We start from the raw sequence: 26,801 nt of genomic DNA on the forward strand, positions 1-26,801 counted from the left end.
GTGATTTGAGCAAAAATGGCATGATTTTCCAGTAAGCTCAGAAATAACTAAACTCAGAGCAACTATTACTTCAGAAAAATAGAAAAGAAGACTTTCTTGTGTGTCTGTAGGCCAAGTTGCAGGTGAAGAGAAAAGTAATTGGAGTTCTTGCTTGTGGCTTAGTTGCTTGTATTCTTAATGCTGTGTTCTCAGCTGTGCTAGTCTGGAATGGAGTTTCTGTCTTGTTGAATTGGGAGGGGGGTGGGTGGGGATGGGTCTTGGTTCAAATACAACAGAAATTGGCTATTCTTAAAGTTGTAGTAGATTTTCTTGAATATATGTTTCTTAGGACCATTTCTAGAGACTTTAAATGGTATTTTTTTAAAGTATATTCTCTAGGAAGTAGATCTGTGGAGCTCTTCACACTGCCATGCTGGAAGTCGGTCAGTCCACTCCCCATTGCATTTTAAGTAAACATTCCTCTCTTTCAAAACTGCATCACTTGTTTTGTGTCATAGGGAGTAGTATACATTTCTATTTAGATTTTGTTTCATAAGGGCACTTGCATAGTTTATTTTGGTATCTCTAGTGTTTTCTTGGCACATAATAGGCACCTAATAAATTTTTTTTTTGAATAAACGTTAAGGTAAACTCTCAGATAAGTGTCTTTGTGAGTTAATGTGAGTGTGCTAATAAGCTTTTGTCTCTATGATAACCATGTTTGGGATATAGTTTTTGAAAACTTAAAGGGTCCTTCTTAAGGAAGATTTTGGCTTGCAGCATGCCATATTTCAGCAAAGGAATTTTCCTTTGGATAATTAAGAAACCTCTGAAATATTCTATTAAATTTTATACCATCATCTTTTAAAAATAGTAACTTTTAATTTTTAAAATTATGTTGTAAGTTCAGAAAATACAGGTGTGCAAAAGGACAAAGATTTCTTGTGATCTCACCTACTAGAGATGTTTTTTATGTTATGTTTCTTTTAGTTTTTTTAATACACATATACAGTTTTTCCTATAAAATGGCACTGTATATATTACATTTTAATGTGTTTTATTTACCAATTACATAATTATAATATAAATGTTATATAAAATGTGTTTCAGTGGTTGATTTTATTTTATTGTATGAATGCACAATAATAATAAAAACAACATTTGTTGACCAGTAACTGTGTACAGTGGGTATATCACGAAGCATTTACAAATGTTACCTCATTTAATCCTCACTTCAATCCTTTGCGGTAGACCCAACTATTATTTCCATTTTAGAGATGAGGAAACAGAGGCAGAAAGTATTTAAATCTTTTGCCTAAGGTCATTTAGATAGTAAGTGGTAAAGCCAGCATTGAAACTCGGATGATGTGGCTCCAGAGCCTGGGCTTTTAATTTAAACTGTAATATATTTAACCACTCCTCTTGTTGGATACTTAGATTGTTCAAAGTTTGTACTATTATAAATAGTACTGCAATAAATATCCTTGTAGCTCTGTATTTTTCTCCTTAAAGCTATTTTGAGGGGTGAGGCAGTAATACATGCACAATGGTTTAAAAAGTTACTCAGGGAAAGTTAGGTCTCCCTCACAAATCAGTTATCTTTCTTTCTTATAGGCTACCACAATTAATACTTTCTGGTATATCTTTCCAGGGGCAGTCTTTGAATCTATAAGCATATATGTAGACCCCCAACCCCTATTAAAAACAAATAGTAGCATATTCTAGCACATTCACTGTCCCTTGCTGTTTTCTACTTAACAATGTATCTTGGTGAATTTGTTCTACATCAGAACTTATAGAATGCAGCAGAGCAGCTCTTCCTCCCCTCTCACTTCTTTTCAACAAGTGCAAAGTAAACCATTTTATGGCTGAGGAGTGCTGTACAAATTAGGTAGTAAATTACTTGAAGGTTTTATTATAAGACTTTGAAATATTGCCACCAATTGCTGAAGAGCGGTTTGAGGGGAAGGAGGTGAAATTTTGGATAGGAGGGACAAAGGAGAAAGGACTGTATTTGATTCCTTCATGTGGACTACTAAAAAGTGTACCTGTTTAAATGTTACCAAAGTTGACCTGATCCATATTTTGTCTCAGTGTTTCTCTTTTGTGCTGAATATATGGGTACGTTTGATTTTTTAATTTTAATTTTAATTTTATTTATTTCTTTTTGGCTGTGTTGGGTCTTCATTACTGTGCGCGGGCTTTCTCTACTTGCAACGAGCAGGAGCTACTCTTCCTTGCGGTGTGCGGGCTTCTCATTGCGGTGGCTTTGCTTGTTGCGAAGCAGAGGCTCTAGGCGTGCAGGCTTCAGTAGTTGTGGCACACCGGCTTCAGTAGTTGTGGCGCACGGGCTCTAGAGCGCAGGCTCAGTAGTTGTGGTACACAGGCTTAGTTGTTCCGCGGCATGTGGGATCTTCCCGGACCAGGGCTCGAACCCGTGTCCCCTGCACTGGCAGGTGGATTCTTAACCACTGCGCCACCAGGGAAGCCCACATTTGATGTTTTTAAAAGATGTTTCATTTTTTTGGAAGTTGTTATAGCCCATCTTAAATATATACAATGAGGGTATGTGTACCATTTTTCTTTACTCTTTTTTTATTGTGGTAAAATACATGTAACATAAAATTAACTATCTCAGCCATTTAAAATATACAGTTCAGTGGTATGAATACATTTGTAACGCTGTGCAACCATCACCAGTATTCATATCCATAGCTCTTTTCATCTTGCAAAACTGAAACTCTATACCCATTAAACAATAACTCCCCATTCCCCTCTGCCCCCAGCCCCTGGCAACCACCATTCTACTTTCTATCTCTGATTTTGACTACTCTAAGTACCTCATATGATTGGAATCATACAGTATTTGTTTTTTTGTGACTGGCTTATTTCACTTAGCATAATATCCTCAAGGTTCATCTATGCTGTAGCATATGTCAAAATTTCCTCCCTTTTTAAGACTGAATAATATTCCCTAGTATGTATATATCACATTTTGCTTATCTATTCAGTCATTGATGGACACTTAGGTTGCTTCCACATTTTAGCTATTATGAATAATGCTGTGAACATGGGTATGCAAATATCTGTTTGAGATTCTGCTTTCAGTTCTTTTGGGTACATACCCAGAAGTGGAATTTCTGGATCATATGGTAATTCTATTTTTAATTTTTTGAAGAATCGCCATGCTGTTCTCCATAGTATCTGTACCATTTTACACTCCCACCAACAGTGTACAAGGGTTCCAATTTCTCCACATCCTCGCCAACACTTGTTATTTTGTTTTTTTGGGTTTTTTTCCCCTGTTTTTTTGATAGTAGCTATCCCAATGGGCGTGAAGTGGTATCTCATTGTAGTTTTGACTTGTATTTCCCTAATGATTGAGCATCTTTTTATGTGCTTTTTGGCTATTTTTATATCTTCTTTGGAGAAACGTCTATCAAGTCCTTTGCCCATTTTTGAATTGGGTTTTTGTTATTGTTGAGTTTTAGGAGTTCTTTATATATTCTGGGGATTAATCCCTTATCAGATATATGATTTGCAAATATTTTCTCCTATTCTGTGGGTTACCTTTTCATTCTGTTGATACTGTCTTTTGATGCAGAAAAGTTTTTAATTTTAATGAAGTCTAATTTGTCTATTTTTTGTTGTTGTTGCCTGTGCCTTTGGTGTCCTATCCAAGAAATCACTGCTAAATCCAGTGTTGTGCAGTTTTGGCCCTATGTTTTTTTCTAAGAGTTTTCTAGTTTTGGGTCTTGCATTTAGGTTTTGATCCATTTTGAGTTAATTTTTCTATATGATGTTAAATAAGGGTCCACCTTCATTTTGTGCATGTAGGTACTCAGTTATCCTAGCACCATTTCTTTCTTTTTCTTAAATTAATTTTTATTGGAGTATAGTTGATTTACAATGTTGTGTTAGTTTCTGCTGTACAGCAAAGTGAATCAGTTATACATATACATATATCCACTCTTTTTTAGATTCTTTTCCCATTTAGGTCATTACAGATTATTGAGTAGCGTTCCCTGTGCTATATAGTAGGTCCTTATTAGTTATCTATTTTATATATATGTCAATCCCAATGTCGCAATTTATCCCTCCCCCCCTTAGTAACCATAGTTTGTTTTCTACAACTGTGACCCTCTTTCTGTTTTGTAAATAGGTTCATTTGTACCATTTTTTTTTTAGATTCCACATATAAGTGATAGCATATATTTGTTTTTCTCTGTCTGACTTAACTTCACTCAGTATGACAATCTCTAGGTCCATCCATTTTGCTGCAAATGGCATTATTTCATTCTTTTTTATGGCTGAGTAATATTCCATTGTATATATGTACCACATCTTCTTTATCCATTCACCTGTCGATGGACATTTAGGTTGCTTCCATGTCCTGGCTATTGTAAATAGTGCTGCAATGAACATTGGGGTGCATATATCTTTTTGAATTATGGTTTTCTCCAGGTATATGACCAGTAGTGGGATTGCTGGGCCATATGGTAATTCTATTTTTAGTTTTTTAAGGAACCTCCATACTGTTCTCCATACTGGCTGTACAAAGTTACTTTCCCACCAACAGTGTAGGAGGGTTCCCTTTTCTCCACACCCTCTCCAGCATTTATTGTTTGTAGATTTCTTAATGATGGCCATTCTGACTGGTGTGAGGTGATACCTCATTGTGGTTTTGATTTGCATTTCTCTAATAATTAGCGATGTTGAGCATCTTTTCATGTGCCTCTTGGCCATCTGTATGTCTTCTTTGGAGAAATGTCTATTTAGATCTTCTGCCCATTTTTTGATCGGGTTGTTTGTTTTTTGATATTGAGCTGCATGAGCTGTTGGTGTATTTTGGAGATTAATCCCTTTTTGTTCACTTCGTTTGCAAATATTTTCTCCCATTCTGTGGGTTGTTTTTTCATTTTGTTTATGGTTTCCTTTGCTGTGAGAGCTTTTAAGTTTCATTAGGTCCCTTTTGTTTATTTTTGTTTTTATTTTCATTATTCTAGGAGGTGGATCAAAAAAGATCTTGCTGTGATTTATGTCAGAGAGTGTTCTGCCTATGTTTTCTCTCTTTTTTTAAAAAAATTTATTTTTTTTAAAAATAAGATTTTATTTATTTTTGAATTTTTAATTGAAGTGTAGTTGATCCACTATGTTGTGTCAGTTTCAGGTGTATAGCAAAGTGATCCAGTTATAATACGTACACATCTGTTTTTTTTCAGATTCTTTTCCCTCATAGGTTACTACAAAATATTGAGTATAGTTCCCTGTGCTATACAGCAGGTCCCCGTTTTCTGTTTATATTTAGTAGTGCCAGCACCATTTCTTTTTTTTAAAAAATAAATTTACTTATTTATTTATTTATTTTTGGCTGCATTGGGTCTTCATTGCTGCGCACGGGCTTTCTCTAGTTGTGGCGAGTGGGGGCTACTCCGCGTTGTGGTGCACGGGCTTCTCATTGTGGTGGCTTCTCTTGTTGTGGAGCACGGGCTTTAGGCGCACGGGCTTCAGTGGTTGTGGCATGTGGGCTCAGTAGTTGTGGCACACGGGCTTAGTTGCTCCGCGGCATGTGAGATCTTCCCAGACCAGGGCTTGAACCAGTGTCCCCTGCGTTGGCAGGCGGATTCTTAACCACTGCGTCACCAGGGAAGTCCCAGCACCATTTCTTGAAAGGACGCTTTTCCCCATTGAATGTTCTTGGTACCCTTGAAAAAAATCATTTGATCATATATGTAAGGCCTTATTTCTGGGCTCTCTAGTCTCTTTTATTGGTCTATATGTCTGTCTTTATGTCAGTAGCATACCGTTTTGATTTACTATACCTTTTTTTTAAAATTTATTTTATTTATTTATTTTTGGCTGCTTTGGTTCTTCGTTGCCATGCGTGGCTTTCTCTAGTTGCGGCAAGCAGGGGCTATTCTTCGGTGTGGTGTGTGGGCTTCTCATTGCTGTGGCTTCTATTGTTGCGGAGCACGGGCTCTGGGCACGTGGGCTTCAGTAGTTGTGGCACATGGGCTTAGTTGCTCCGTGGCATGTGGGATCTTCCTGGGCCAGGGCTCGAACCCGTGTTCCCTGCATTGGCAGGCAGGTTCTTAACCACTGCGCCACCAGGGAAGCCCTACTATAGCTTTTTAGTAGGTTTTGAAATAAGGAAGTATGAGTCCTCTAGCTTTGTTCTTCCTTTTCAAGAATATTTTGGGTATTTGGGGTCTGTTGAGATTCCATATGGATAGGGTTTTATATTTCTGTAAAAAAAAAATTGGGATTTTAATAGCAACTGTGTTGGATCTTTCAGTCACTTTAGGAGGTATTGACATCTTAACAATATTAAATCTTCTGATCCATTGGGAATAATAATATATTATTTTGGTTTTTGTGAAGATTCAAGATAATGTTCATGGCAAGAACCAAGCCATCAGTAAAATTAGTCCATCACCACCACCCTTCTAACTTAGATTGTTTGGTTGAATAAAGTATTATCAACCTATGATTAAATTATTAACCTGGTAATGTGGTTTCTTCTTTTTTGTGATAGATATCCCAGAGGAGGAAGCCAGATATTGGACCTACAAATTGGAGCAAATCAATGCCTTGGGAACTGACAATGAGGTAGGAACTGTTTTTTACAATGTAAGGAGTGTCTTTATAGGACACTTTAAGGGAGCAACCCAGGAACATGTTGAAGAATGACAGAATTTAAACTGCATTAAAGAAAAAAGGTAGCTAGAAGATTGCCTATTATTAGAAAGATCTATCTGCTTTTTCTTTTCTTCCCATTGTCCCCCAGAAGTGGCTGAATTGGCACTAGTCTGGCTCTAGACTGTTGGGGAGCAAGCTTATACTAGGGAATCTGTCCTCTTGTTACACAGATGAGCAGAAGCCTTTTTTTCCTGCTTAATCCCAGATTTTTGGATATGTATCCTTATTGTGTGCTCTTTTTAGGAATGTTTAGACTATTGCATTGCTTAGTTCCGCTGTCCTAACTTATTTCCAGAGATGAGTTTTGTGCACAGAATAGAACACAATCAGCTCACCCTGGGCTAGCAAGAATGGGGAATGTTTTTGTTGGTGGTGGTGGAGGGAAAAGATAAGTTTTCTTACTTTAGGGCATGTTGGGCTATTAGAAAATTTGTCTGGTAAGCAACCTGTTAGGAAACGTCTGGTAAGCAACGTCATGAGAGAATCTGAAGCTCAGGGTATGATGAGGTCGGGCATAGAGTTTGGATTTATCAACATATTTGTAGCAATTGAAGTCATAGGTAAAGTATGTAGAAAGAGTATTGAAGAACAGGGACAAAACCTTGGGAAACATCAAAGGTAGAATCCTGAGAAACAAAAGAGACTGAGGAAGAGCTGCCTGAAAGAGAGAGTAGGAGAACCAGAAAAAGGTTTATGGAACAAAGGGAAAAAAAAGTTTTGAGGCAGAAATTCTTGACAGTGAGCAAAGAAGATGAGGGATGAAGTGGAGCCATTGGATTTGTCAATTAATGATCAATATCCACAGGTTAGTACAGGAAGCCAAAATGCAGTGATTTGACGAGTGTGTTAGTTTCTCAGGGCTGCCAAAACAAAGTACCACATACTGGTGGCTTGCAGCAACAGAAATTTATTCTCTCACAGTTCTGGTGGCTAAAATTCTGACATCAGGTGTTGGCGGGATCAGTTCCTTCTGGAGGTTTTGAGGAAGAAGCTGTCCCATGCCTTTCTTCTACTTTCTGGTGCTTCCTAGCAGTCTTTGCTGTTCCTTGGCTTATAGACACATTACTTCAGTCTCTGTCTCCACTATCACATGCCTTCCTGGGTTGTGTCTGCCTATCCTCACGATACGTTCTCATCTCTTTCTGTGTCTGTGTTTAAATTTCCATTGATTTTTGTGGGGGCACCAGTCATTGGAGTAACTCGATTACATCTGCAGAGACTCTATTTCCAGATAAGGTCACATTCATAGGTACTGGGGATTAGGATTTCACAACATATCTTTTTATTTTTTTTTGTAGGCAGATTATGTCTTGCCTCACTTTTAGTGATGTTAAAATTACACGTGGATTCCACTTGGTGTCAGCCTATTTCATCCATTTTAAAGTGATCCCACCAGCCTTTTACCTAATGGTTTTAGCAGCAAATAATAATCATTATTTTATTAGGGTTGCACAATGATGATTTTCTAATTATATCATCTCTTCAACATTTATTATCTATGATTTGTCTGCCTCATCAGCTATTTGGTTCACTTGAAATAAAGTCCATGCAAGAAAAACATTCTCTTTAGCAATTTTCAAAATAATGAGCTGTTGCATAAGCAGCTTCTCAAGGTGACCAGTGAGTTGTTTTCTTTTTTTTAGTGGCATATTATTATCAATTTATGAATTTTGATATATTTGTGTTTCAATCCATTGCAATCTTTATTCTTTTTGATGCTAAACTTGTCTCATCTTTGGTTAGTGGGAGCGTCTTCCTTTCTTTTTTCTATTTTTATCATGAAAAAATTTTAAACAAATATAAAAGTTGAAGGACTAGTAAAATGAAACCTGTACACTTATCTCCAAGATTCAGTGATTATCAAAATTTGGTCATACTAGCTGCAAAACCATTTTAAAAACACAATGTAGAATCTTATCTTTTTTTTTCTTATGGTGTGCAACAGTTCCCATCCACAGTAGCCTCTTGGGTCAAGACTGGCCTAGGGATCTACCACTTGACAGAGTGGAAATGTATCACTATTTATTACTTTTCCTACTCATGGAAAATTAGGTTTTCACTATTATAAATGCATGCTTCGGTGAACGTCTCTGACCCTGTTTCTCTCTGCTTATGTATGGGAGATTCTCTGGCTATATACTTGGAAATAGAATTGCTTTGTTGTGGAATGTGCTCTGTGTAACGTTACTAGATGTTGCTAAGTTGTTCTCTAAAATAATTATACCAATTTATATTCCAGTTTTTCTGCTGCTCTGTATCCTTACTGATACTTGTTATTGCCAGATTTAAAATATGTGCTAATCTAATGAGTTTAGAGCTTTATCATTTAAATTTACATTTGTCCGTTTATTGGTGACATTAATTTAGTCATTTATTCACCAGATAACTTATTGAGCACTATGTACCAGGCCCTGTCGTAGGTGCTTGGTATACATCAGAAGTTAAAACAAAGATCAACGTCCTCTTGGATCAAATAGGAGGAAACAGACAATAAGCAGGAAACGTAATAAATATAGTTAAGCATCAAAAGTTGAGAAGTCTTATAGGAGGAAAACCTATTTTCTCCATGCAGTTTTTACACTTCTTTTGTTAGGTTTATTCCTAATCATTGTGAATGGTATATTTAAAAATTACACTTTCTAATAGGTCATTGCTATCTATATAAGGCAATGCTGCTCAATTTTTTTTTTTTTTTAGTATTGATCTTATTCACCAACTCTTATTAATTCTACTAGTTTAGAGATTCCTTTGGGTTTTTTAGTTTTTGCATCTTTGAATAATAAGTTTTTATCTCTTTTCAATCCTTGTGTCTTATATTTTAAGTGAAATTTTTACATATGTTTTTATTAACAGACTTAAATATTAAGCAGTTTGTAGAGAGGGCTTCTATATCACATCTTACCCGCCCCCTCCCTCTAGTTTTCCTTATTATTAACATTTTACATTAGTATGGTACATTTATTACAATTAATGAGCCAATATTGATATATTATTATTAACTAAAGGTTAATATTTTATATTTCTATTTATTTTGTTTTATTAAATAAAAATCCTTAGTTTTTTTTCAAATTTCCTTAGTTTTTATTTCATGCGTTTTTTTGGTTCCATTACCCCATAAAGGACACTGGGTTACATTTAGTTGTAATATCTCCTTAGGCTTCTCTTGGCTGTAATATTTTCTCAGACTTTCCTTGTTTTTGGTGACCCCTTATTTTTAAAAATTCATTGTGTAAAACATCCTGTGTAATTTTTAATGGTGAAAGTGGGGAAGCCTTGTCTTTTTCCTGACTATAAGGGGAATGCTTCATAAATCTTGAAGTATGATATTTACTGTAGATTTTGATAGGTACCCTTTATCAGATTAAGGAAATTCCATTTTCTTTCTGATTTTCTAAGATATTTTGTCATGAAAAAGTAAGGGATTTTATCAAGATCTTTTTTGCATTGTTCGATCACATAGTTTTTCTCCTTTAGTCTGTTTGTGTGGTGAATTGCATGAATAGATTTTCAGATATTGAACTGTCCTTTCATTTAAAGTCCTTCTGGTCATGATACATGAAAATTTATATGCCAGCATTCATACATATGCGTACATATTCACACAGAAATATAAAGACTTATTTATGATAAATAAATGTCATATGATTTGGTTTGGTAATCTAGGATTTTTGCATCTGTATTCATAAATGAGATTGGCCTATAATTTTCCTTACTTGTACTACTTTTATTTTCTTGTACATAGGTATTATGGATTTTTTTCCTTAGCTCTCTTAATATTATTAATTAGGCTCTAGCTGGTCTTCAGCTTTCTGCTTTGGACCTGAAAGAGATTCATTAAATATGTCTGCTGGAAATATCTACTCTCATCTATTAAGTCTGAATTCTTCTAGTTTAATGCTTAAAGTTTTATGATTTCGTCACTGTTGTGCCTGTGTACTGCCTATAAAAATCACCATTATTTATAATAGTTATTATAACCAAGTCCCTTTGTTACTTTGGAGTGGGTTGTTTAGCCTTTAAGAAGTTTTGAACTTTTTTATGATTGACAGTTTTACTAATACTATTATATTGTTTAAACTGTGCTTGACTTCTGATCCTTCCCCTGAAGGAAATAGTAATAGCACTGTCTACCTCTGATATTTGTATTGTAGTTTGTTTCTTGTAAAGTACTTTATATATAAAAGTATATTTATATACAAAAAGTGTTTTGTATTTTGTATCCAACCACTTGAAATGCCCTTCACCACTAACACTCATGTGTAAACCGCCATCAACTTTCATCTGGATAATTGCAATAATTAGTCTTATTTCCCCTCTGGTTGCCTACAGTTCTTCTCACACAGAAGCCAGAGTGATTTTTAAAGTATAATGAAGTCATATCCCTCTGGTGTTTAAAACTTTACATACCTTCTCAATAGACTACAGTAAAATCTAAACTCTTTACCATGATTACAAACTCTATTCCCCCAGTGCCTGGAACAAGGCCTTGCACATAATAGGCACTCAAGAAATATCTTTTGAATGAATGACTCCTTCAGTGTTAGAGAAGCTCTGTCTTGCCCAGAATCTTACAGTTTATTAATAAATGGCAGAGTCAGGATGAAAACTCATATTTGCAACTTACATTTGCAGGTTGCTAGACCAAGTTATGTTTTCCCAATCCTCCAATGGGCTCTGAACCAAACCATTTTTTCTTCCAGACTCTGTGTACCTGTGTTAATTTGTTTATACCTTTTTCTTTTTGTTTTGCCTTTCCAAATCTTGTCCATCTTCAAGACTTGAACTTAATTTGACTCCCTTTTATTGAACTTTCTTTTCATGGCTTCAGTACTCTGTTTTTTGGTGGTGATAGTGGTGGGTTGTGTTGGGGAGGTTAGAGTATAACTGGGAAGGGGACACTAGTTAATACCAGATGTTGTATTACATGCTTACGTAAGTAATTTCACTTCCCACGTGACCTTGTGAGGGAGGAAGCCTCATCTTTTTAAAGATGGAGAAAACTCAAGTCTCAGAGAGGTTTTCAGTTCCATCACCCAAATGGGGAAATCTATATATTATTTGAGTTTTCTAAGTCCTCTGAGCTTCTAAGGCTAAGCCTTCTACAGCTGTCTGGTAGAGCTGGAATGGTGCCCAGGTGCCCTTGGTCAGAACAGCCTTCCTGCTATCCTGCTTTAGCCTGTTACATTGGGCCAATGCCATATCTGATAGTCTGGCCTGTATGTCAGGATCACACAGGGAAATCAGCAGGATGATCTGTTTCTGTTTGATAAGAAATTTGACTCCAGTCAAATGCTAAACCTTTTTATAGGTAGCTATAGTTTTTTTGTTGTTGTTTTGTTTTGTTTTTCTCCTTCTTCTTTACTTGGGCCTCTTACTATGTTTGTTTGTTTTTTTCTCCTTTCTGCCTCTAGTATTCTAGTCAAGAAGAAAGCCAGAGGAAACCATTGCCTACTGCTGCCGCCCAGTGTTGTAAGTGAGAAACTTGTCTTTGAATCTCTTCTTAATCACAACTTTCTGTCAGTTCTCCAAATGTGGCTTATTTTGAGTTGGGGAGGTTGGAGATGTGGTATGTATAAACAGGAGATATTCCAGAAATATACCTTATTCAGGCCCACACTGCCAATGGCTATCTGTCCTTTAGCTTTAAGAAGAGATCTTTTGGTTTTGTGTGGCTGTAGGTAGGGCAATGGTACTCTTTTTTTCTCCATTTGCCCCCTTTTACCCCTGGAGGAATGATTTCTCCCATTCTGTCCCCATTTATCTGTTATTATCCTTTAAGACTCAGTTTAAATGTTACCCCCTCTGGGAAATCTTCATGCTGTTTCCTCCTTCTCCACAGTCTAGCTTAGATCTTTCCTCTGCTTCCATAGTATCCTGTACATACATCCATCGTATAACCTAGCATATATTATAATCTATGTATATTTCTTTGACAAGAAAGCAAAATTTTTAAAGGTATAGAATCTTCCATTTGTATTCCTAGTATCTGGCTCAATACCTGATACATAGTATAGTAAGCCTCAGTAAGGTTTGATAAACGATTAACTGAGTGAGAGAACTTGTCATTTCTTCTGAGATTAACTTATCCAGACCACACAAATTCCTTCGTGAAATGAGCCATGCATTGTTGGTATATTGGTATCTTCTCAGCTTCTCTCAGAACAGCTTGAAGAGATACTGAAGGACTGACTTGAAATCAGTTCTCTTTCACTTTTTCAACCTGTGGGGGTGGGTGTGCATATGTTGTGTTTCTTTTGTTTTGCTGTAGTGTTTCTGAATCAATGCCAAACTTTTAGTAACTGCAGGTTGATAGTGGTGGTGATACTGGTAGTAGTTATTGTAGTAATACTAGTAATAATAAGAACCACAGCAGCTAACGTATTTTGAGGTTTTACGGTATGCCAGATGCTGCTGTAAGAGCTAAAATATACTAACTTATTTAATCTTCACAACAACCCTAAGACATAGATTTTACTGTTTTCCTCATTTTTAAGATGAGGAAACTGAGATTGAGTTATTTGCCACAGATCACATAGGTAGTAAGTGGTGAAGTAAATATTCAGATATAGACAATCTGACTCTATAGCCCATGCATTGAACCACTATGTTATACTATTTCCTTCATATTGTTTCTGAAAAGGAAAACCTTCATTCATGGTTTATAAATCCATTGGATGCCTTCCATTCTATTGGCTACTTACTTTCCTGATAAAAGTAAGACCACTGGCAGAGGTCAACACTTTTTCTTTATTTAAAGAAAACCTATTTTTCATATGACTTATTACTTTTGTTTTTGCCATTTAGAAACTAGGATTTATCAAATATTTAGGGTCATGGGAGACCACAAGAATTTGAATTGAAGACCAAGTTGTGAATTAAAGTCTATAGGTCATTTCCAAAACTCATTGCAATGAGCTAATTTTGAGTTTTTAATCTTTTAAATCTTTTTCCAGGACTGCTAATGAGACCTGAAATAGAACGATTGAGATTTCTCTTGCCATTCCTTCCTGGGTCCATTTGATGAAATGCAGTTCAAGTGATTAAAGAGCAAATGCCTAGAGGGCAGGAGGAAATAAGAGGCTATAATAATCAGCAACTTTATTAATTCTCTTACATTTTTTATATGTTTACCAGCTAATTTGTTTTTATATGCATAGACTGTTCCTGTCTTTTGACTACTCCCTAATATATATATGTATTTTTTTTTACCATTTTTTAATAGATCTTTATTGGACTATAATTGCTTCACAATACCGTGTTAGCTTCTGTTGCACAACAAAGTGAATCAGCCATATGCATACACATGTCCCCATATCCCCTCCCTCTTGAGCCTCCCTCCCACCCTCCCTATCCCACCCCTCTAGGTGGTCACAAAGCACCGAGCTGATCTCCCTGTGCAATGCAGCTGCTTCCCACTAGTTATCTATTTTACATTTGGTAGTGTATATATGTCAATGCTACTCTCTCACTTCGTCCCAGCTTCTCCTTCCCCACCGTGTCCTCAAGTCCGTTCTCTATGGCTGCGTCTTTATTCCTGTCCTGCCCCTAGGTTCATCAGAACCATTTTTCAAAACAGATCTTGCTGTGGTTTATGTCAGAGTGTTTTTCCTATGTTTTCCTCTAAAAGTTTTATACTGTCTGGTCTTACATTTAAGTCTTTAATCCATTTGGAGTTTATTTTTGTGTATGGTGTTAGGTAGTGTTCTAATTTCATTCTTTTACATGTAGCTGTCCAGTTTTCCCAGCACCAGTTATTGAAGAGGCTGTCTTTTCTCCATTGTATGTTCTTGCCTCCTTTGTTGTAAATTGGGTGCCCATTATGTGTGTGGGTTTATCTCTGGGCTTTCTATCCTGTTCCATTGATCTATATTTCTGTTTTTGTGCCAGTACCATACTGTCTTGATTACTGTAGCTTTGTGGTATAGTTTGAAGTCGGGGAGCCTGATTCCTCCAACTCCGTTTTTCTTTCTCAAGATTGCTTTGGCTATTTGGGGTCTTTTATATTTCCATACGAACTGTAAGATTTTTTGTTCTAATTCTGTGAAGAATGCCGTTGGTAGTTTGATAGGGATTGCATTGAATCTGTAGATTGCTTTGGATAGTATAGTCATTTTCACAATATCGATTCTTCCAATCAAAGACATGGTCTATTTCTCCACCTGTTTATGTCATCTTTGATCTCTTTCATCAGTGTTTTATAGTTTTCTGAGTACAAGTCTTTTGCCTCCTTAGGCAGGTTTATTCCTAGGTATTTTATTCTTTTTGTTGCAGTGGTAAATGGGAGTGTTTCCTTAATTTCTCTTTCTGATTTTTCGTTGTTGGTGTATAGGAATGCCAGAGATTTCTGTGCATTAATTTTGTATCCTGCAACCTTACCAAATCCACTGATTAGTTCTAGTAGTTTTCTGGTGGCATCTTTAGGATTTTCTATGTATAGTATCATGTCATCGGCAAAGAGTGACATTTTTACTTCTTCTTTTCCAATTTGTATTCCTTTTATTTCTTTTTCTTCTCTGATTGCTGTGGCTAGGACTTCCAAAACTATGTTGAATAAGAGTGGTGAGAGTGGACATCCTTGTCTTGTTCCTGTTCCTAGTGGAAATGCTTTCAGCTTTTCACCATTGAATATGATGCTTGCTGTGGGTTTGTCATATTTGGCCTTTGTTATGTTGAGGTAGGTTCCCTCTATGCCCATTTTCTGGAGAGTTTTTATCATAAATAGGTATTGAATTTTGTCAAAAGCTTTTTCTGCATCTATTGAGATGATCATATGGTTTTTATTCCTTAATTTGTTAATGTGGTGTAGCACATTGATTGATTTGCATATATCGAAGAACCCTTGCATCCCTGGGATAAATCCCACTTGATCATGGTGTATGATCCTTTTAATGTGCTGTTTGATTCTGTTTGCTAGTATTTTGTTCAGGATGTTTGCATCTATGTTCATCAGTGATATTGGTCTATAATTTTCTTTTTTTGTGATACCTTTTTTCTGGTTTTGGTATCAGGATGATGGTGGCTTCATAGAATGAATTTGGGAGTGTTTCTCCCTCTGCAGTTTTTTGGAAGAGTTTGAGAAGTATCGGTGTTAGCTCGTCTGTAAATGTTTGATAGAATTCACCTGTGAAGCCATCTGGTCCTGGACTTTTGTTTGTTGGAAGATTTTTAATTACAGTTTCAATTTCATTGCTTGTGATAGGTCTGTTTATATTTTCTAATTCTTCCTGGTTCAGTCTTGGAAAATTGTACCTTTCCAAGAATTTGTCCATTTCTTCATGGTTGTCCATTTTATTGGCATACAATTGTTTGTAGTAGTCTTTTATAATCCTTTGTATTTCTACAGTGTCAGTTGTGATTTCTCCTCTTTCATTTCTAATTTTATTGATTTGTGTCCTCTCCTTTTTTTTCTTGGTGAGTCTGGCTCAGTGTTTATCAATTTTGTTTATCTTCTCAAAGAACCAGGTTTTAGTTTTATTGATCTTTTCTATTGTTTTCTTTGTTTCTATTTCATTTATTTCTGCTCTGATCTTTATGATTTCTTTCCTTCTACTGACTTTGGGTTTTCTTTGTTCTTCTTTCTCTAGTTGTTTTAAGTGTAGGTTTAGATTGTTTATTTGAGATTTTTCTTGTTTCTTGAGGTGAGATTGAATTGCTATAAACTTCCCTCTTAGAACTGCTTTTTTTTTTTTTTTTTTTTTTTTTTTTAGAACTGCTTTTGCTTGGTCTCATAGGTTTTGAGTCATTGTGTTTTCGTTGTCATTTGTTTCTATGTATTTTTTTTATTTCTTCTTTGATTTCTTCAGTGATCTCTTGGTTATTTAGTAGTGCACTGTTTAACCTCCATGTATTTGTGTTTTTTGCAGTTTTTTTCCTGTAATTGATTTCCAGTCTCATAGCGTTGTGGTCAGAAAAGATGCTTGATACAATTTCAGTTTTCTTAAATTTTCCAAGGCTTGATTTGTGACCCAAGATGTGATCTGTCCTGGGGAATGTTCCATGTGCATTTGAGAAGAAAGTGTATTCTGACACTTTTGGGTGGAATGTTCTATAAATATCAATTAGATCTGTCTGGTCTATTGTGTCATTTAAAGCCTGTTTTTCCTTATATATTTTCTGTTTGGATGATCTGTCCATTGGTGTAAGTGGGGTGTTAAAGTCCCCTACTGTTATTGTGTTACTGTCGATTTCTCCTTTCATGGTTGTTAGCATTTGCCTTATGTATTGAGGTGCTCCTATGTTGGGTGCATAAACATTTATAATTGTTATATCTTCTTCTTGGATTGATCCTTTAATCATTATGTAGTGTCCCTCCTTATCTCTTGTAACAGTCTTTATTTTAAAGTCTATTTTATCTGATACGAGAATTGCTACTCCAGCATTTTTTGATTTCCATTTGCATGGAGTGTCTTTTTCCATCCCGTCACTTTCAGTCTGTATGTTTCCCTAGATCTGAAGTGGGTCTCTTGTAGACAGCATATATATGGGTCTTGTTTTTGTATCCATTCAGCCAGTCTGTGCCTTTTGGTTGGGGCATTTAATCCATTTACATTCAAGGTTATTATTGATATGTATGTTCCTATTACCACTTTCTTAATTGATTTGGGTTTGTTTTTGTAGGTCTTTTTCTCCTCTTGTGTTTCCTGCTTAGAGAAGTTTCTTTAGCATTTGTTGTAAAGCTGGTTTGGTGGTGCTGAATTCTCTTAGCTTTTGTTTGTGTGAAAAGCTTTTGACTTCTCCATCTAATCTGAATGAGATCCTTGCTGGGTAGAGTAATCTTGGTTGTAGGTTATTCTCTTTCATCACTTTAAATATATCCTGCCACTCCCTTCTGGCCTGCAGAGTTTCCACTGAAAAATCAGCTGATAACCTTATGGGGATTCCTTTATATGTTATTTTTTGTTTTTCCCTTGCTGCTTTTAATATTTTTTCTTTTAATTTAATTTTTGTTAGTTTGATTAATATGTGTCTTGGTGTGTTTTTCCTAGGGTTTATCCTGTATGGGACTCTCTGTCCTTCCCGGACTTGGGTGACTATTTCCTTTCCCATGTTAGGGAAGTTTTCCACTATAATGTCTTCAAATATTTTCTCCGACCCTTTCTTTTTCTCTTCTTCTTCTGGGACCCCTATAATTCAAATGTTGGTGCATTTAGTGTTGTCCCAGAGGTCTCTGAGATTGTCTTCAATTCTTTTCATTCTTTTTTCTCTATTCTGCTCCTCGGCAGTTATTTCCACTGTTTTGTCTTCCAGCTCACATATTTGTTCTTCTGCCTCCGTTATTCTGTTATGATTCCTTCTAGGGTATTTTTCATTTCAGCTATTGTGTTGTTCATCTCTGCTTGTTTGTTCTTTAGTTCTTCTAGATCTTTGTTAAACATTTCTTGTATTTTCTCAATCCGTGCTTCCATTCTTTTTCCGAGATTCTGGATCATCTTTACTATCATTACTCTGAATTCTTTTTCAGGTAGATTGCCTATTTCCTCTTCATTTATTTGGTCTTGTAGGTTTTTACCTTGCTCCTTCATCTGTGACATTTTTTTGCTGTCTCTTTTTTTTTTTTTTTTTTATGAGCTGGATTGTGTTCCTGTTTTACTGGTTGTTTGGCCTGAGGCTTCCAACACTGGAGTTTGTAGGCTGTTGGGTAGAGCTGGGTCTTTGTGCTGAGATGAGGAACTCTGTGAGACCTCACTCCAATGAATATTCCCTGTGGTCTGAGGTTCTCTGTTAGTCCAGTGGTTTGGACTTGGAGCTCCCACTGCAGGAACTTCTGCCTGACCCTGAGCTGGCAAAAAAAAAAAAAAAAAGAGAACAATAACAAAGTAAAAAATAAAATTAGACTAGGAAACTAACAGATAATGTTAGAAAGAATGTAAAAATAAAAATATAGATGAACCAACAACCGGAAGGTACATCAGTACCACAATAGTAAAAAAGAGGAGGAGGGAAAAGAAAAAAAAAAAAAAAGGGTTGTGGGGGAAGGCCTTGGCTGTGGAGGGCGGGGCCTAAGCAAGGGTGAGGTTTGGGTGGTGGGTGGGGCCAATGCTCAGGACTCACAGGGTTGGAAAAGGCCCTGGGGGCTGTGTGGGGTGGGGCTTAGGCTCAAGGAACAGTAGGGGCCCAGGTGTGCCCCCCACCCCTGCTCTCAGAGGTCAGGGGACCTCACCTGGGAGCCCAGCAGGCTTCCTGGGCTCGAGTGGGCGGGGCAAATGCCCTCCTCTCTCACCACTCTGGTCTGGGGTCTGGGAGGGCCCCTCCCGCCTGCCTCTCCTGATCTCCCTGGCCTCCCTCCTATGCCCAGAAAGACCCACACAGCCTGGAGGGGGCTTGGAGGGCAGGGGATCGCCCTGGGAGGCTCAGTAGGCTCCCTGGGCCTGAGTGGGCGGGGCAGTCACTCTCCTCTCCTCTTCCACTCCTCCGGGATGGCCCCTCCTGCTTACCTCTCCTATTCTCCCCTCGGCCTCCTTCCTGTGCCCCCAGGACGCACGCGGCCTACACGGGGCTTGGGGGGAAGCAGCTTGGGAACTCAGCAGGCTCCGTGGCCTGAGTGGGCCAGACTCCCTCCCACCTGCCTCTCCTGATCTCCCCAGCCTCAGGGGCACCCATCTTGTCTGGCCTCCACTTCTCCTCTCCCCTTGGTCCCCCTACGTCCTACTGGCTCACTCTGGGGTTCCTTCCGTCTCCTTGGGGGTCAGAGCCCCCCACCAGCTGCCGGCAGGTGCCGTAGTTGTGGGGAGACACTCTCTAATATATTTTTTTTTTGAAAAATTTTAAACTGTAAGTTTAAAAAGGAAAGTGGCATTTACCCTTTACTAGATTCAGTAATTAACATCTTGCCACATTTGCTTCTCTTCCTCCCTACCACTCTTTCCCATTTCTGTCCCCCTATATACATATGTAAAAATACACATGTGTATTTTCTGAATCATTTGAATATAAGCTTCAGACTTTATGACACATCAGCATGTGTCTCCTAAGAGATAGAACAGTCTATATAACTAAAATACCATTATCAGAATCAAGAAATTTAACATTGCTACAATAATATCTAATATACAGTTCATATTCAGAATTCCCCAATTGTCCCCCAAGTATTTTTATAGCCATCCTCCCCCACCAGCGTATGATCTAATCAAGAATCACATGTTTTTATTTGGTGTCCTGAATCTTTGACTCCTTTAATTAGAAAAAAACTTGCCTTTTTAGTCATTTATGACACTGTTTTTTTTTTCAATCAGAAAAATATGTTATTCTATTTATAATGTCTACTGCAGATGGCAGTGTACACTAGTACAGGTTTCTGGGAAGCCATTTGGCAATACATACCAAGAGCCTTTAAAAATTCATGACCTTTGATTCAACAGTTGAATTTCTGGAAATTTGTCCTAAATAATCAAGAAACAGACAAGGATTTGTATAGAAAGATGTTCACTGCAAAATTATTTAAATAGCAAAATTTGAAAATGACTTAATAGTTAAACAACAGTAAATGATAATAGTCATAAGATTTGAATATTCTTTGAATAATGTATTGGGGAAATTTTCATGAAACTAAGTTAAAAAGTATACAAAACTCTTACCCTTTGTATATGTGTATGTGTATATGTATATACATATGTACATATGTAACTTAAGAGTTTTTGCATACCCCTAAAATTCATATGTTGAAGCTCTAGCCCCCAGTATTTGGTGATAGGGCCTGTGAGGAGATGATATAGGTTAAATGAGATCATAAGAATGAGGCTCTAATCTGATAGGACTGATACCCTTTTAAGAAAAGGAGGAGACAACAGAGCTTTCCGTGTGCGGACATAGCAAGAAGGTGGCCATCTGCAAGCCAGAAAGAGAACTTTCATCAGGAAGCAAATCAGCCGGCACCGTGATCTTGGACTTCCTAGCCTTTAAACTTGTGGGATACAAATTTCTGTTGTTTAAACCACCTAGTCTGTGGTATTTTGTTATGGCAGCTGAGCAGACTAGTACAGATTTTGGTGCTGAGAGGTGGTGTGCTGCTGTAACAAATACCTAAAATTGTGACAGTGGCTTTGGAAGTTTGGGTAATGGGCAAAAAGGCTGGAAGGATTCTGAGGTGCATGCTAGAAAGAGCCAATGTTGCTATGAAGGGACTCTTGGCAGAAATATGGATGTTAAAGGCTGTTCTGGAGAAGTGTCAGATGGAAATGAGGAACGGTTTATTGGAAACTGGAGGAAAGGTGATCCTTGTTATAAAGTGGCAATGAACTTGGCTGAATTGTTCCAGTGTTTTGTGAAAGGTAGAGTTTATAAGTGATCAAATTGGGTGTTTAGCAGAGGAGATTTCTAAGCTAAGCAATGAAGGTGTGGCTTGGGTCTTCCTTACTGCTTGTAATAAAATGCAAGAGGAGAGGGTTGAATTGAAGAAGGAATTGTTAAGTAAAAAGGAACCAGAACTTGGAGATTTGGAAATTCTTAGCCTATCCTTAGCCTATATATTGTGAAAAATGAGAAATCTTGTTCTGAAGAAAACACTAAAGAGATCATGGGTGTGACTCATGGACTAAACCAGCCATCAGCAGAAGCCAGGAATAGAGATGGAATTATACCAGCAGAGACATTGCCAGTTTCAACTAAAGGGGACAGAGAAAGAGGGATGGAATGAAGGAAGGCTGTTGGATTTCTTGGATTCTACAAGACTAGATCATAGAGTTATTTGACGTAAACGTGTGGCAAGAAAGGCAAGAGTGACCCGGAAGGTGATTTGGAGAATATCAGGGCTGCCAGTCTTAGCACAGGCCCAAGGGACAGAGATGTTTCCTTTTGTTTCAAAGGGTGGCCACCACAGAGAGCTATGGGGCCAGGGCCACTCTGTAGAGCTGAGTGAGTGACAATGCCACCCCAGTGGAAGGTGTGTCATTGAACCGAAGAGAATTATTCTCTAGACTTAAGATCTAATGGAATTTGCCTTGCTAGGTTTTGGACTTGCTTGGGACCTGTCACTTCTTCTTTCCTACTTCTCCCTTGTGGAGTGGGATTATCTTTCTGTCCCACCATTGTATTTTGGAAGCACATGTTTGGTTTCACAGGTTCACAGCTGGAGAGGAATTTTGCCTCAGGATGAATCATAACTGGATTCTTACTCATATATAATTTAGTTGGTATTTAAATGAGTTTTTGGACTTTAGAGTTGATGCTGGAATGAGTTAAGACTTCCAGGGCTGATGGAATAGAATGAATGTATTTTGCATGTTATAAGGACATGAATTTTGGGGGACCAGAGGCAGAATGCTAGGGCTGAATTGTGTCCCCCTAAAATTCATATGTTGAAGCCCTAACTCCCAGTGTGATTGTATTTGGAGATAGAGCCTGTGAAGAGGAGTTGTAGGTTAAATGAAGTCATAAGGGTTGAGCCCTAATCTGATAAGGCTGGTGCCCTCTTAAAAAGAGGAAGAGACAACAGTGCTCTCTCTGCCATGTGAGGATACAGTGAGAAGGTAGCCATTTGCAAGCTAGGAAGAGAGTTCTCACTGAACTCTGCTAGAACCTTGATCTTTGGCTTTTTGGCCTCCAGAGACTGAGAACATTAATTTCTGTTGTTTAAGCCACCTAGTCTATGGTATTTTGTTATGGCAGTCTGAGCAGACTAATATACTTATTGTAAATATATCTGTACAATTAGGGGGAGAATACCTAGAAAGAGAAGCACTAAAATACTAACCGAATTTGTCTCTGATATGTGGGATTATGACTTTTTAAACCCCTTTTTTGCATTTCTTACATTTTCTAAATATTTAACAATGTACTAGTTTTAATAGTTAAAGGTTATTAACAAGAGTAATGGAGTAGTTGAATCCTTGTTCTAGATGTGGGTTTGCTCCTGTCTCTCTGAGAGACTTTGGAAGTCTTTCCATTGTCTATTTCAATTTCTTGATGTGTAAAATGGGAGAGTTGGTCTAAATGATCTCTAGGACTCTTTTAGCTGTAATATCATGGGACCCTATAACTTCCTAGTCCTGAGATTTCTTCATGTGGGTGGTCCCTCCACTATCTTCTCCGCTAGGGTCAGTTCTCTGCATTCACTTGTGACATGTCTTCAAAATATTTTCAGAAATCACTGGGCTACTGCTCTAAAGAAACCCTTACTCTTATCTTTGATATGAAAGTTTCTTTGGCCCCAATTACATCTTAAAAATGATGAGATTCTTTAAAAGTATTGGGGCGAACTATATGCTTCTTCCCAATGTTTTCTTTGGGGCCAAACCTTTCTGATGGTGAATTTAACATTCAGTAAAAACACTTCGCATTCACTTTTATCTTAGGATATTTTAGTCTCCTTTGGTAACTGTAATATATGTAGATATGTCATAGGGTGATATTACATTATGTCCACATGTTTTTTTTATCCCCTGTGTTATTGCTAGTTCTTGTTCCCATTACTTCAGGGAAAGATATGGAAGGCAAGAGCTGAAGAAATGGTCTTCGGGACTTTAGTAACTGAAAGCCTAGGACTTGAGGGGAATGTTCAAAATGTTTTGAATAACTGTTATGGGAAGAAGCAGAGATTCACCATAATCTCCCTATTCCTGAGTAAGAGAAGCCTTCCTTGACTTGAGTGAGAGGAGAGAAGGTTGACCAGAGTAGACACATTGGGACCTTGTGTCTACTTTCTGGGTGGTACTAGTGAACAGTAGCACTCCAAAGAGGGAATGGCTGGATGCTATCTCTAGGCCAGTGGGTCCCTACTGAGATTCCCATGCTCTAACAAGTCGCATATGCTGCAGAATGAGTCCTGGGCTCTCTAGAAGTAGCAAGTGAGACTCTGGTTCTAATGAAGCCACTTGGGCAGGATTAAGAGAGGTCTCAAGTGTTTTCTGTGTACTAAAGACCAAGGACTAGAGGTCATCTGGGATATTTCAGTGAATGCCATTACACAAAGACATACCTATGCCATGAGCAGTCACTTCACTGCAATGTCTTATTCTCACACTAAGTCAGTGTTTGGAGCAGTCTTCATGGATAGGTAAGACATACATTGAGATTCTGAAGATGTTTCTGTTTTCTAAGAACAGTAACATCAGTCCTCCTAGGAGAGGTCTTGAGCCTCTCTTTTTGGTTGTTGCTGCCTGTCTGGTTGATACTGCTTGATTCTTCCTCTCCTCTCTTGGGTAGGTGAATGCTTGTTCTCTCATTGAGGTACATTTGTGACTCTCCAGAAGTTACCTCAGAGTACTCTTCAGGGTCCAGTTCCTGGATGTGAGAGATTGCTCTGGTTCAGCCTCTTTCATCCACTATTGACTTCTTCCACCAATAGATGTACTTAGCTTGCTGCTGTTGGTATCCTATCACAAAGAGGCTTTTTTTTTAGGGGACGGGCTCTAGGCGTGCGGGCTTCAGTAGTTGCAGCATGCTGGCTCAGTAGTTGTGGCTCGCGGGCTCTAGAGTGCAAGTTCAGTAATTGTGGCACATGGGCTTAGTTGCTCCGCGGCACGTGGGATCTTCCCGGACCAGGGCTTGAACCCGTGTCCCCTGCATTGGCAGGCGGATTCTTAACCACTGCACCACCAGGAAAGCCCATAGAGGCTTTTTGAATGGGGGGAATATCAAGACAGCTTAGGCCCAACCACATTCCACAAAATTTATTTGACTCCTGAGGAGCTCACTTATTCTTGCTCTGAGAAACAAAGGCAATTTCATTCTATTCTCTATCTCCCAGCTCTGCTTCGTCTCTCCAGTCCTTTTTGTCTACTTAGGTAGGTACAGGGTTCAGATCAACAATTCTTCCACCCAAGTAGACCTCCAACCTGTCTGGCTCCCATTCTTGCAAGCAACCCCAGTCTGTGAATCTTGGAACTTCTCCTCACTTGGAATCAGAGAGGAGAAACAGGAGAAGGGACTGTGTAACCTCTCTTCACCAACAACTGCTCTCCCAAAAGGTTGTTTATTCCCACATCAGCATAAACATTCTGCTGGACAGCTGACAAGGATCCAGTTAAATTGCCTTTCAGAATTTCCTAAAATTTGGATTTGTCTGATTGTTTCTTCATAATTAGTTCTGGTTACTGCAGAGCTGATGTCAGTTTGTTCCTTTATTTGTGATGCTTATGTTAATTATTAGTTCAGATGATGTTATCCAGATCTCTCCACTGTTAAGGTATTTTTTCCACTTTGTAATTAATAAGTAAACCGTTGGGGCTAGGTGGGTAATACTTTGAGACTGTGTGTGTATAACCTATTTTCTCATAGCCTTTCATCCATTAATTTTAGAATCTATTATGATTAATGGCCTTAATTTATTATTATTCAATACATTGCTGGTCACAAAATAATGGTTTTCTATCATGCCTTTACATCGAGTAGCAGTCAGTCCTTTTTTTTTTTTCTGGGTTCAAAACCCTCAACCATTTTTTAATTAATTTTTATTGGAGTATAGTTGCTTTACAGCTGTCAATCTTCTGTAAAGAGCTTTCCCTCTCCTATCCTCCTTTTTTATGACTATCACTATGGACTCATGAATTCTTTTTTTTTTTAAATTTCAGCACTGTCTTTTTTTTTTTTTTAATATTTTATTTATTTATTTATTTATTTTTGGCTGTGTTGGGTCTTTGTTTCTGTGTGAAGGCTTTCTCCAGTTGCGGCAAGTGGGGGCCATTCTTCATCGCAGTGCGCGGGCCTCTCACTATCGTGGCCTCTCTCGTTGCGGAGCACAGGCTCCAGACGCGCAGGCTCAGTAATTGTGGCTCACGGGCCCAGTCGCTCTGCGGCATGTGGGATCCTCCCAGACCAGGGCTCGAACCCGTGTCCCTCGCATTGGCAGGCAGATTCTCAACCGCTGCGCCACCAGGGAAGCCATGAATTCTTTTTTTTTTTTTTAGAAATTCACGTTCTTTTATTTATTTATTTATTTATTTATTTATGACTGTGTTGAGTCTTCGTTTCTGTGCGAGGGCTTTCTCCAGTTGCGGCAAGTGGGGACCACTCTTCATCGCGGTGCGCGGGCCTCTCACCATCGCGGCCTCTCCCGTTGCGGAGCACAGGCTCCAGACGCGCAGGCTCAGTAATTGTGGCTCACGGGCCCAGTTGCTCCGTGGCATGTGGGATCTTCCCAGACCAGGGCTCGAACCCGTGTCCCCTGCACCGGCAGGCAGACTCTCAACCACTGCGCCACCAGGGAAGCCCCCATGAATTCTTTTTTTAACTCAATGTTTTATAATCCAGTTCTGTCATTCTCTTTGATGCTCACATTGTCCCAAATTTGGCCTATGGGAGTCCCTTTAAAATCAGATCCTGTGTTCTTTTGATGTGACCCCGTCATTTTTTTGACCATTTCCTTCCTTTCCTGGTATAAGATGTTCCAGGCTCATCTTGTCCTTTCTCTGCCTCAGTTCTAGAATAAGGCATTTCTCCAATGAACCCTGGCTCCTTTTAGTGGGGGACGGTATTTAGAAATCAAGGTATTCAAACTTCAATCTTCAAACTTCAATCTATCAAAGTAAGGATATTTATACCTATGTCTTGTCAAGGAATGCAGCAGCACAGTGTTGCCACACCAAATAGTCTTATGACTACTAAGTTCTACAACTTTCTGCTATATTCAATTTTTATACATGTCTGCTTTGCCCACCCACTGTATTATCAGTGACAGTATCACTGGCTGCAATTGAGAAATGAATCAAAAGTGAATCAGCATCTGGCAAGGACTTGATGAGATGAGTACTCACATATTCTGCCAGGCTGTGTAAATTAGTACAACCCTTCTAACTCAGTAATTTCACTTCTAGGAACTATTCAGGGAAAACAACTTGAGATGCAAAGGGACATTTATGATTAGGTTTTAATTATAATGGAGAAAAATTGCAAAATTAATGGAGGAATGGGTAGTTGTGGCATTTCCATATAATGGAATAATATGTTTTTAAGTAATTTTTTAAGATACAGAAAACAATTATGTGAATAAGTTTTTAAAAATGAGTAACCTAAACTGATTAAGTAGGATCCCAATTATCTAAAAAATAAATTATATACTCATAAGCATAGGAACAAAACCTAGGAAATATTTTTAATAGTGGCTCTTGGTGGTAGGATTGTGGGTAAATTTTTTTTTTTCTTTATACTTTTTTGTACTTTCTAAATTTTCTCCAAATGCATTTATTTTA

At 37.9% G+C, this 26,801-nt stretch overlaps 1 protein-coding gene across 1 annotated transcript in view; it reads left to right on the forward strand.

Annotated features, from left to right (window-relative positions):
* LOC118896386 overlaps positions 1-26,801 on the forward strand; it is a gene marked incomplete at its 5' end in the record, with an annotated part of 75,978 nt that overhangs the window by 10,442 nt on the left and 38,735 nt on the right. Inside the window, 2 exon segments of the mRNA XM_036854160.1 lie at positions 6,515-6,588; positions 12,090-12,147. Coding sequence (XP_036710055.1) covers positions 6,515-6,588; positions 12,090-12,147 — 132 coding nt within the window.

This window comes from Balaenoptera musculus, chromosome 6, assembly GCF_009873245.2.
Source record: "Balaenoptera musculus isolate JJ_BM4_2016_0621 chromosome 6, mBalMus1.pri.v3, whole genome shotgun sequence".
Taxonomy (NCBI): domain Eukaryota; kingdom Metazoa; phylum Chordata; class Mammalia; order Artiodactyla; family Balaenopteridae; genus Balaenoptera; species Balaenoptera musculus.